Source organism: Clupea harengus, chromosome 20 (assembly GCF_900700415.2).
Source record: "Clupea harengus chromosome 20, Ch_v2.0.2, whole genome shotgun sequence".
Lineage (NCBI taxonomy): Eukaryota > Metazoa > Chordata > Actinopteri > Clupeiformes > Clupeidae > Clupea > Clupea harengus.
Window position 1 is genome coordinate 18,548,286 of NC_045171.1, and position 12,500 is coordinate 18,560,785.

At 45.0% G+C, this 12,500-nt stretch overlaps 2 protein-coding genes across 2 annotated transcripts in view; one reads left to right on the top strand and one right to left on the bottom strand.

The window, feature by feature from the left end:
- tent5d (terminal nucleotidyltransferase 5D) overlaps positions 1 to 6,821 on the bottom strand; it is an 8,810-nt gene extending 1,989 nt beyond the window's left edge. The window contains exons 1-4 of the mRNA XM_031557892.2: positions 6,531 to 6,821; positions 1,959 to 2,037; positions 1,080 to 1,625; position 588 (exon numbers count right to left, since the gene is read on the bottom strand). Of these exons, the coding sequence (XP_031413752.1) occupies position 588; positions 1,080 to 1,625; positions 1,959 to 2,030 (619 nt within the window). The 5' untranslated portion in view covers positions 2,031 to 2,037; positions 6,531 to 6,821. The remainder of the gene's footprint in view (positions 1 to 587; positions 589 to 1,079; positions 1,626 to 1,958; positions 2,038 to 6,530) is intronic.
- A 1,761-nt stretch (positions 6,822 to 8,582) lies between these two features.
- Positions 8,583 to 12,500, top strand: part of LOC105906307 (charged multivesicular body protein 1b-1) — an 8,166-nt gene continuing 4,248 nt past the window's right edge. The window contains exons 1-3 of the mRNA XM_012834429.3: positions 8,583 to 8,773; positions 9,783 to 9,880; positions 10,188 to 10,334. Coding sequence (XP_012689883.1) covers positions 8,758 to 8,773; positions 9,783 to 9,880; positions 10,188 to 10,334 — 261 coding nt within the window. The 5' untranslated portion in view covers positions 8,583 to 8,757. The remainder of the gene's footprint in view (positions 8,774 to 9,782; positions 9,881 to 10,187; positions 10,335 to 12,500) is intronic.

The window sequence follows — 12,500 nt, forward strand, 5'->3', positions numbered from 1 at the left end:
GCTGACTCCACTTCTTGCATAGGGATGCACTCTGTAGGGTCTATTTTGGGCGGAAGCAACAGCTTACACGGGACGGCGGGAGGTTGTAGTGGTGGTTCGCTCAAGCCTGGCGTCTGTGGCGCGCTTGCGACTTTTTTGGACATCTTCCGGGGCGGCTTGGGCGACGAGTGCTTCAGAACAACCATCTGGGAGCTCCTGGTGTTCTTTTTGGCAGGGGGCGGCAGGGGGTACTCGAGGTACGAGTCCGGCGTTGCCTGCGTGAGGAAGGGACAGGGGGACGGCGCGGACAGCGGGGATGCCAGAGAGGGCACGTGCATGTCATCGACAGCTTTCATCTTCTCACTCTCCTCCTCTGCTACTTCCATCGGCTCGCACGTAACGTCTGACTTGGGAACCAGGTCTTCAGCAGCATCCACAGCCTCTGTCCCTGACAGTATCTCTGTGTGATTGCCAGTCTCTGCATTTATATCTGCAGGCAACACAGGAGCCTCTTCCTCCTTCCACTTCTCCTCCTCCTCCTCCTCCTCCTCCTGTGAGGCTGCCCTGCTAGTCTTATCTGTGTCTTTCTCAGTGGCGGCTATCTCTACCCTGTCTTGTGTGTTAGGGCTCTGTTTGTTGTCTGCGAGTTCCCCTCGAGTCTCCTCCAGGGGGACTGGCTCAGTTTGACTGGACCCGGGCTGCTCCTCTGAGCTCGCTGTCTCGAGCTGGCACTGGTGCTGTGGCTGAGTGTCCTCCTTCTCCTCCTCGTGAGTAGCCTCAAGCGATTCTGTGTGCGCCTGAGGCGCGGGCTTGGGGCTCTGTCCTCCTGCATGGGTTGACTCTCTGAGAGACTGGCACTGTCACTCAGCCCCTTCTCCAGCACCTCCGGCTCTGCCTCTGTGGCTGCTGTGTCCATTTCTTGTTGAGGCTGTGGGTTCACGTCCGTGTCCCTGCTGGCTGGTGAGGGTACCTCGGCCTCAGTGGGGGGTGTTTGAGCTGGCGGGGCTTCACTCTGGGAGGGCAAGGTTGTGGGCCGGGCAGGGGGGGCAGGGGGGGCGGGGGGTGTGGTGGGGGCGGTGGGGGGCGGTGGGGGCGGCGACCACCCTCTGTGCCTCGGCGACCTGCCTCTGCTCAGCCTCCAGGTAGGACTCTAGCATGCGGTCGAGAATGATCTGGAAGGAGTCAACGCTGAACTCAAACTGGCGGCGCAGAGAGTTGACGAACTTGAGCTCCACATTCTTGCCGCTGTTGTTGGACAGCGAGATGAGGCTCCAGCGGTCGTGCTCCGTGAAAACTTTCACCATCTTCTGCACGTACGCCTCCTTCATGGTCAGGGCCGTGATCTTGTCCTTGTTGACGCCCTGTGGCAGGAAGTCCAGCAGGCAGCTGAGCACCACCTCCTTGATGATCTGGAAGTCCTCCTGCTTCGGCAGCTCCACGCCGAAGATGATGTCCAGGTCCTTGTAGCTGGTGCCGTTCTCCTTCACCAGCACGTGGCTGGCCGTCGAGCCATTGAGGCGCACATCGCGCACCTTGATCTCCTTGGCGACCAGCTTGTCACGCACCACGTGGATGATGTCTTTCGGTCTGACCTCCAGTGTGGGGAAGTTGCCACGTCCATGGATAGGGATGACCTCAGTCAGTACCTGAGTTGTAAAACAAAAACAAATATACATAATCAAGCAGCTGTGTAAAGTTTTTTAGAAGAGTTCAAATATGTAATATCTGCATATGTTCACATGTCTTTTCTGGGATGACACCTCCATGTTATTTATTCTCAGTATAATGAAAACAAACACCAAAGATAATAGAGAGAGACAAGGAGAGGGCAAAGAGAGTCAAAACAGAATGCTCATGGCTAAACCTAGCAAGTTGGATTTTGATTTTTAGAGCTATCGCACTAAGCAGAGAGAAAAAATAAACACATTTATATAATTATGTTAATTGTCCTTCCTTTGAGAGGCAAACATCCTGCTCACCTGGTCCAGTGTCTCCACCTGTTCCTGGGTGAGGTTGTGGAACCGACGCTGGTCACTCTTTGGGTCTGTCATGGTGTCTCTGCAAGGTGTATTGAGGGGGTAAGAAAAAGGCGGTTGGGTCGCCGAGGAACAGGTGAGAGAAACGGAGAGAGAGAAATGAGAATAGGTGGAGGGGTATTATGAATGTGGGAGGATGTGGCAAAGAAGAAGAGAGACAAGAAGGAGAGCAATGATGGTGGAAGAAGAGAAGGCAAAGAAATAGACTGAGAAAGGTGGTAAGAGAGGGAAAGAAGGGTAAAGAGTGAAACCAAATGAGACAGAGATGGTGGTTGTGTGAAAGAGAGAAAGGGAGAGAGAGAGGGAGACAGTTAGAAAGCTACTACCTCGGTGCCTGATACACAGTCACACAGCCACGGGCCCTCCTCTCCCCCAGTGCAAGTTTTATGGGGGCTTAGAGCGCCTGTTGCTACGAAGCTCTTAAGAGCAGAAGACACTGACACTGTTCAAACAAAGCCAAAGCCAATCTCTTTCACTGGCAGAGCAAAGGCAGCATCCTGTTAGTCTCCTGTCTCAGTCTTTTTTTCTGCCCGAAACTACCTACCTGCTCTCCTTCGGCCCCCATTGACTCCCATTCTATTATCTTCATTTTCAACAGAAAAATGTATTGATGATAGATATGGATCAACAACAATTATGGCCTTTACATTTTTTTTTCTGTGAAGTAAACAACCTTTACTGAATGCGCGTAAGCATCCACAAAGGGCTGAGTTTATAAAAGGTGTTAGCCTATTTTTGTGGCCCTTCAAAGGCTCTCGTCTCGTGAGAGCATGATAAAAGTTTAATGAGCTGGACAAGCATTGAATTCTCGCCATTGTGTGCTTTAACGATGATGTCATTTTAGCTTATTGCTATGGATTCCTAATTAAAGTATTTATTTCTGGAGAAATGTGATGTGTGCCCACTGACTGCCACTGATAAGCCCAAGCATCCTGTTGTGTTTGTGAGTGCAGATGGTTCTGAAACTAATTCAAATCCAAACATAAATTGTGGACATATGCTCTAAGCATTTCTGCTGCCCAATTTCCAGTCCTGTTGACAGCAATTTATGAAATGCTAATGTGTCCAGACTGACAAGGAGGAGAAATCTCACACTGAGAGATTCTCTTACATTTCACTCAACCACATCTTCATGTTCGTGAAAACACTGTTTGTGAAACTCTCTTTTTGTCTTTCTTTCTTTCTCTATCTATTTATCATTTTTGAGTGGGAGGGAGAGACAAGGCTACCCCTCCTTTTTTGCTAAGTATGTTCTGAAGATGACTCATTCTGTGGACCAAAAAAAAAAAAGTGACTAAACGGTCTTTGGTTTGGGCGTCCATGGCTCCTGTGAGCAGGCGGACGAGCTGAGCCAGCCCAGTGTTCTTTCAAGTCGAGCTCACCGAGCGCTTCTTCATTGTTTAAGTCACTCAGCGAAGTGAATTAAAAGCGAATTTTCGCTGGAGACAAATGACGGGCGAAACGAGGAACAGGAGTATGAAAGATGACTACCCATAATGCCTTGAATGAATTCTTACACCCTGGCATAAGTAACGAGTGCAGGAATATTAAATCAGACTGTCTTTTCCAGACAGTGTCTATTGATTGTCTTTTCCACCACAGAAAATAGGGTTACATTCAGTGAGTCAGAGCCACAGGAATGCATTAACCACGAGAAAAGCATTAATTTAAAAAAAAAATAAGAATATATGTAGAAGTCTTGAGGGATGAGTATGTGAGGAACACAGATACATTGGTGACTCTTCACCGTCTCCCACCTACCATATTGATAACTCATTTCACATACTGAGCTTCAAAAGAAATTATGTCCTCTACAACCTCAACAGTAACCATGACAATAATATCATCTGCCTAAATGCCTCACGAATGGCCGTGAATGGTAAGGATTTCTGACATTATGATGAATCAAAGGTTCGTGTCTGTGTTTGTGTGTGTTTTCCTGCATATTAAAAATGGCATCCTCTTGAATGGGAGTGACGGGAGGCAAACACGCGTGATAACAGAAACACTGACACTTCTGTAGCCTGTGGTTGTGGGATTTACATGGCAAAGTCACACTTCTCACTGAAGGTCCGCCAGAGATGGTCTTCGGAGCACCACCACAGAACTGAATCATTTGCATACCCATATATAAGACATGTGGAGAGAATGAATCATCACAAAACACTGGCACCTTTTTAAACCAAGGTTTTCTCACCATTGTATACCATTTATATGCCCAGGACTGTAATTGTTTATGAGGTGGGGTGGTATTTGCTGGATTTATTAGTGTCATCAAGGTTCTAGAGAGCTGGTATCAGGAGTTTAGATGTCTCTGATTTCTGAACTGACATCAGCTCTCCTCATTGAAGCCCCTGTGGTGATTGGCAGTGTACACTTCTTACCCTGTGACCAGAGTCAATGTCACTGAACCTAAATAGACAGTTGCTTGGCAGAGCATATCAGCGTTGACTTGTCAGAAAAGAAAAAAATACATTGGATGTGTGCTCTGTGAGGTGTAACTGACTTAATTAGAATTTGTGTCTAATGTTTCAGAGAATGCCTGGGTGATTAGGTGTCCGGGATTGCAGACGCAGGTCAGTGTGTGAAGGTGTGGGTTTGTGCGCTGCAACTCTATGCATTAATGAAAGAGGGGAAATCAATATATTTGGTGGCATGTTAATTTGAAAAGCATTCACCATTTGGTGTCATGTTTGAAGTACAAACTTTACTAGAAAAACAATATATGCCAGTTTTCAATTAAGCCAGCTAAAAAAAATAATGCAAAATCCTATTACACTTTCTTTCTTTATAAATAAAAATGACTTTGTTACTTGCTTACTTACTCACTGACAACTATTTTGTCTGTTACTTATTTGGCTAGCAATTTATATTTCTGGGTCTACGTACAATTGCCTTACAGCCTTTAGCCTTTAAAAACCTTTCACTCTGTGTTCTATGTTGGATTTGATCTGCGTCCTTTGTGTTCCACAAATGTTTAACGTTAACATTCCCTGTCTTTGTGCAAACAAGTCATGTTCGTTGGTTGTTTGCATGCATGTGTTATCATAGATAAGGCTGGCATTAGCTGTGTTTACTTCTTACGAAAGCGGCGTAACATAGGGATTTGAAGACGTACTTTCTAGCAGTTTACACTGAATCACGGAGTAATCTGCTTTGCCACTCAATAATTAAGTCAATGGGAGTTGTTGTTTTTTTCATGCCAGTGAATGAACCATGCTTCCGCTCGTCCCTCCAGGCGAAGCTATAGAAGCGAAACACGAAATCAAGCAGAGCAGCCGTGACGTAATTAATGACTTGAGTATGCAGTCATATGGAGCGATGACAAACACAACCATTCCACTAACTTTGCATGGGATTCAGTCATCGCGCCGAACTATAAAATCAGGGTCTCACAAAGGCGCTATTCTAACTACAATAGCTTTTAAGAGGTAGCCTAAATGACAATGGGCAATTATGGTATTGTGGCAATGGTGCAGGATTTTGTTTTCCTTCAATACCCCTTGCCTCCCCCGCCCCTCTCTCACTCCCTCACTCCACCTCAAACAAGCCAGTGTGAGTCATAGCTGGAAAAACTGCACCCAGATGCGCTTCTCCACCTGATACCGAATCTCCCCTCGCAAACCATTCTGACGCAGAGGAAAGATCCTGAAGAAAAAGCCATCTAAATTCCACCCATTCCGGAGTTCTGCTTAGGAAAAAAATGCAGTTGACGTGTGAAAATCAACTTTCACTCCCGCGAACTTAAAATGATTTTGTCTCAGATATTTGTTTACACAATCGTGACCGCTCCTTGAGTTCAATGTAGTGAGAGAGGAAGCTTCGATAAACATCAGTGGAACAAGTGCACCCAGCTGAAGGGTCCGCTCGAATGCACACTTGCAAAATAAAGACGTGGCAATATGTTGCGTCTTCCATTTGTCACGCACGCAGAACGCGCGCGTGAAAGCTTAAACTCATAGCAAGACCTGTCGCACAACTATCTGATGTTTGAGTAATAGGTTCCTCTCACTTGGACATGTAATGAAGACTATTCTCATATGATCGGACTCCTACAAACGTATGTCCAAAACATTAACCCCATATTTGAAGAGCACATTTATTAAGCTTTAATGTATTTCGTCTATTGATTCCCTATTGACTAAAATGAGTTTGGCGCAGTTGGTGCATCATCCAGAATCAAACATCACCAGTCAACATGCAAGGAAGCGACAAGACCGATAAGACTTAGTTGTTCTGTGCTCGACAGTGGTTGACTCAATGTTTCATATGCAGCGCATTGTTTGATATGCACTGATTCTAACAAAACTTTGCATGGCAAGAATAAATTGTTCTTAAAAGCGAGTAGCCTATGTGTTACACAAATAAAGAGGATGTGTGATAAATCGGAGTCTAAACCTAGCGCCGAAGCTATTCGTCACGAGGATCAGATCAGTTCACGATTTAAACTGAACCTTGCCAGAACTCTCATAACTATATGCTCATGATCAGAAACACTGAAATTCCACTACTCACCAAAAAGACTTCGCTGAAAGCGACACGTAGTTGCACTCAGTGTCGATCTCCAGCACGTAATATCCGTCCAGCGTTTGGGTCAGTGGGTCCTTCTGTCAGGTCTCATTCGCTTTTGGAGCTGTGCTCGTTGTGCGGTCGCTGTCCAGGCTGTGCGTGGTTCTGAAACGAAACTCTGTTTTCTTCCTCAGACCCTGTAGCGTAAAGCAGTTTCCATGACAACCTGGCGTCACACTTTTAAGGTAGTCCACACAGTGCAGTCACAACAATACCATATCAAAGAGCCGGGGAGGGAGAGTTAACAGGTGTCAAGTGTGAGTACATGAATTGGCAAGCCTTTTCCTTTTTTGGTTCGTGTGCCAAACGAAAATTGTTTGGAATCATGCACAACGAGACATCAACTTGTACAGACATCTGCTGAGAACAGACAAAAACAATTATTTTGTTGAAAAATATAAAAAACACAGTGGGTAAATGGTCATCACTTCTGATTTTGATTCCTTGAAATGAAGCTAGTGTTTTATGGAAAAGTAATGTCTCCAAATCACATTGACGCCCTCTCCTGCTACATTTGAAATAGAGTTGTGGTAAAATAGCTTCTAGTGTATCCCGAGCCTCATCCATAAAGCGGGGAAGAGGGAGATTTTAATGTGGCTCTCGCTCATAGATATTATGGAGATATATTACTGACTGCTGGGTGTCTGGAGGACCCCGCAGTGCCTCTTCACACGGCTTGAGGACGAGAAGCACAATAACAAACCGCATCCCTGTGGACAGACTGAAACTAATACAGAAGGTTTATGCCTGAATTCAAAATGACCAGTGATCTGTCACCCCAAACACACACACACACACACACACACACACACACACACACGGGGCGCTTGAACAACATACATATTCTTGCATCCTGGGAATTGTAGGTTATACTACAATCACATTCAATGTCTCAAACAGTAGCACAAACGTGTCAACATTTGTTTGAGCTACTTCCTCTGCCGGAGCATTTGTCACCCATATTTATTAACATCTATAAGTCTACTTTAGAAGATGTCTTGAAAATGCTGACCTCCCCTCTAGTCATAAATATAAACACATTTGCAGTAAAGTATGGGGAAACAAACGGAGGAGTGAGGGGGGCTGACAATGTGACCAATAAAGACAGAGTATTGTGTGAAAGCTGGGGTTTGGCAGTCAAATGGAAGGCTTTGGGTGGATGCCACACACACACGCGCGCTGCAGCAGTGTGACCACACTGAATATTGTATCAGGCAGTCGGTGTGACTCATTCCTCTCTTCTCCCGTGATGTAGAGACGCAAACTCTGTCATCAATCAACCCCCTCCCTCAACACTGCCCACGTCAATGTTGGCTCTCCGCAGTGAGGGTCCAGACGAGCTCTGGGCACTCCTCATCGATCCGCCCACTCGGGTCCGCGCACATTGTGCACCGCTGGACACATGTAACAACAGCATTTAGGCTCGTCTTTCCTAAAATGGAAGCAGACGCTAGGGCTAGGCAACCGAAGCGTTAATAATGTGACTAAGAATATCTTGATGCGTTTTGCAATATGTACAGTAAAATAGTTTAACCCATACGTAGAATGTCAGTTAAACTGAAAAGGTAAACAGATGGACTGGCAAACAGATGTTAGTCGATTATTTTAAGGCGTAAACGAAAAGCAAGCTCATATGATAATTTGTTTTGGCGCTCCAAGGGGTTGTTACATTTGTTATCTATTCTGTTGGAATGTTGCCCAAATAGGCTAAAAAGGGAAACTATACGTTAGCTGGTTGTCAGGATCATCATACACATTTCTAAACATAGCCACGCACCAGTATTCCGATAAGAACTATGGATGGTGAAAGTAAATGTGCGAGCGAGATGAAAGGTCAATTTACTCGTTTCCAAAAATAAAAAATGACGTCACTAGACTTGTACCACAACCGACCGGGAACGAGGTCTATTATAAAAATCTTTGATTCGTGCATGAGCTGAAATGAGCTCCCGACTGCCCGTGACGTCAAGGGAGCACGCTTTCGTGCGTGACTGCGGTGTCATGTGTGTCGTAGCTACGACGTAACCGGAAAGGGCTGTTACTGCTGTCAGCGAAGAACCAAAACAAAAATATAACGGGAGCTATCCAAGCAGTTGAAAGTAACTTAATATCTTGTCGACGTGAACTGAATACATACATATCTCGTCTATCAGTTGGAGTGAAAACTTTCATTATGTCGGCCATGGAAAGTATCCTTTGGTGAATTGTAACTATGGTGGAAGAGAGTGACTAACGGTAGCTATTGTTTGGCAGCTAATTTAAAATTAGCTCTGATAGCTAACTGTTAGGCAGCAGCAAAGCTAACGGTAAGATAACAGTATTAGCTAGTCAGAAGACCTTGGCCATAAACAACACGTTGGCTAAGGTGCTGTTAAAATTGGCTTGTATGACCTGTGCAATCGTACGATACTCCAGAAAGCCGAATGACTTAGCACATAGAACTGCAAGTTGCTAGCCTTCTTGGTTCAACCAGTAAATGTAACTTAAGTGCCCAACTCGTTTGTTAACATTTGCAGTTCGTTATGAGCTTCCTATTAGCTTAAGATCTTATAAGGTAACGTTGGCAGCCCAGAGAAAGTGGTTGCTGCTTTTCTTAACCCCAGGATTTAAGCCAAAATACTAATTCGAAACGACAAGTCCAAGAATCAGCTCTTGCCAACATGAGCAGTCATCTTAGCAGTTATACGGAGCTGGTTTGATAAATGATGGTGTATTGGTGAGAGGAATGCATTGAGAGGGGCACTTTACGTGGCGCCGATCTGTCATTTTATGCATAAAGAAATTGTATTAAACATAGAGGTAGCGAATGATAAACTGCCATACTGCAGGCCATCCTGTCTCATTTGCACAGATAATGCAACCATGCCATTTCTCACTGTATTTATCCATGTGATCACAGATACACAACCAGGTAGCAGTGGATGCTGTGCTTCTGTGTGAGTACACAGGAGGCTTTTTAAGGTGATTCAGTTCCATAGGAAGGGGTGATCCAACAGTGAATTTCATTGGAACTGTCTGACATTATGCCTGTTCTGTCCTCAAGTGTCTCTCGTTGGATGCCTAGGCTGGGTTGCACAAATTTTTATGTGTCTTTACTTACTGTGCACAGCTGATTTCACCCGCTGTTTTGAGAGCAGTGTGAAATTTGAGATTGTGATGATCAACAATGGTGAAACAATGCCTTGACTCAAAACGCAGAGCATCTCTTCAACCTCAAGTTTGCTGCCAAAGAGCTCCAGCGTTCGTCTAAGAAATGTGACAAAGAGGAGAAAACGGAGAAAGCCAAAGTAAAGAAGGTGAGACGTGTGTGCCATGTTTGTATCTGTGCAATGAACTTCTGCATTTCCCATCGATTATGAAAATATAAATGTTATGCTATCTATAGAGATTAGGACCCTTTATGAGTTACACTAACTGATATACATACATGACACTTATTGCAACACTGACTTCAGTCAACCTGTAATTGCCTCTCATCTGTAACCAAGCTCTCTTTCAATACAGTTGTGTGACTCCATAACACTTCTGTTTGAGAGAGCTTGTGATGATTTCACGAGTGCTTCTTCTCACAGTTTCGCCTCCCTTCTTGTCCCCTCCCATTAGGCCATCGCAAAGGGCAACATGGAAGTGGCTCGGATCCATGCAGAGAACGCCATTCGGCAGAAGAACCAGTCCATCAACTTCCTCCGAATGAGCGCACGAGTGGACGCTGTATCATCCCGCGTCCAGACGGCCGTCACTATGAACAAGGTGAGATGATGTGTCCTGCTCTAACCATAACCACTGATCTAAGATTAGCCTAGAACAGCAAGTGGGAATTAAAAGGACTAAATTAGAAGTTTACATATCCAAGCCAAGAGAGAGGTAACCTAAAATAAACTTTGATACATGTTTTTATCCAAACTGGCAGATTACAGCCAACTCAGGTGGCCAGGGAAGTGCCACTTGTCCAATGAATTGCAATCTTTGCTGAAGTAATTTGACAATAGCAGTACGACAAATAACACAACAGTATATGCAAGTGCATTCAGAATATGCAAAATGACAATTGTAAGTGTAATTGTGTTCTCTGATTGGTCGTATTATTCATTAGCCATGCACTGCACCAATCAGAGCTGAAGTGGAGAACATGCCCTGGGACTGACCCCACTTCTCAATGCTTAAAATGTCTCCTTATGTGAATACATTGAATAACTTGCCTCAATAGCTTGAATTGTCCCGAGCCTGTGGATTAGGGCAAAATCCTCATGTGCTTCTCAAAGCCGTAGAAGAGTACCGATTACAGACTACATCTGCTTTATGTGTGTGGTATTGTGGCGTTTATAGACTTGCATTATTAATGCTGTGGTGACGTCATGATCCATCACCATGCTCAAACAAATTACGCCCAACTACCCTTTTCACTAACTGATAAGCACAACCCACACGTTCGCATAGCCTCTGGTGAACCCCCTTAAGTTCTGATGATTTTAATGAGAAGGGTAGATGTAGCCTATGTAGGCTTGTATAAGGGAGAGTCTATATGGCGTGAACAAAGTGATGGACTCAAAGCAGTGGGGTCAGAACCTTGGCAACAACGTGCTCAAAATACCTTCGCTGTTCTGTCAGCTTCTTCACACATAGCTGGTGAGCAATTGAACAGAGATGACCAGTCATGGGCTTCAGCTAGAACATTTTTTTATTATTTCTAAGCAAGATACAGTCTCACCTTAAGACTTGACCTTTGCTGGAGACACTGTCAAACGCTAGGCCAGGGTTTTTGGAGTGTTCTCTGACAGCAGTGATATCCTCTGACTAATGCTGGAGCCTGAGCTCTCGCACTGTTGCAGTGATAAACTTGCCTACAGTTACCTCTGGTCGCTTTAATCGAAGGGTGACTTTACAAGATGCTAAATTACAACTCACAAAGCAGCAAATTCAAATTGAATTGCAAGCGCTTAGCTTAAAGTCCACCTGATGCAGGTACCATGTAGATGTAGCTGCAAAAGGCAGAGGCATGAGTACGAGTATATGTATGAGTGTATGAGTGAAAAAAGGCTTGTTAGATATGCTCTTGTAGCCTTACCTGATAATCCATATATCTGGCGGTGGTTCAGAGGTTAACATCACCACCTTGTAAGTGGTTGACAGTTCGCTTTGGCTAAAAGCTTCTGCTAAAAACGTGCTGCTTTGACCTTTATGTAGGTCCTGGGTACATTTGTGCACATGATGTCAAGGCTCTGCCCATAACTTTCTCAAGACCGGCAGTGCTCCAAGGAATGACAAACGTGTCCCCAGGCCTCTCCAGTTGGCTGCGTTTTGTCATGATGGTGTGCGCTTGTTCAGGGAAAGGGGTGGAAAATTGAGCGCTGCTCATTTGGTGGAGAGAAAACAACAACAACAACATACACACACGCATGCACACTCACTCTCTCTCTCTCTCTCTCTCTCTCTCACACACACACTCACTCTCGCACACACACACACACACACACACAAACATGTCCGGAAATAATCTGGAAATTCATTCATAGAAAAAAAGATTACATAACGATTATGTAATTTGCATAAACAGATGACAACCCTTAGATGTCAATGTGGGACTCATTGTTCAGTGTTTATGCTGCTCATCACAGGGGGCCAGGCTTGAAATATCACAGCGCAGGGGTAAAAATAAACCCAAAATATAAACAGACACGCTCGCATGATGACCCGGGGCGCTCACAAACACCACGGTGGGGATAAAGTGCCGGGGAAGATGGAGAGCTCTTCCTCAGTTCCCCTCTGCAAGGGATTAGCATCAAAACATATGCCTGGGATGCCTGACTGTGAATGCATCCCGAAGTGAGGGGAGAGTGACACCTACCTGTGAGGTGGAGGAAGTGTGTTTTTGGTTAATGGGATAGAGGAAATGGGAATGAATGGGGCACGTGAATA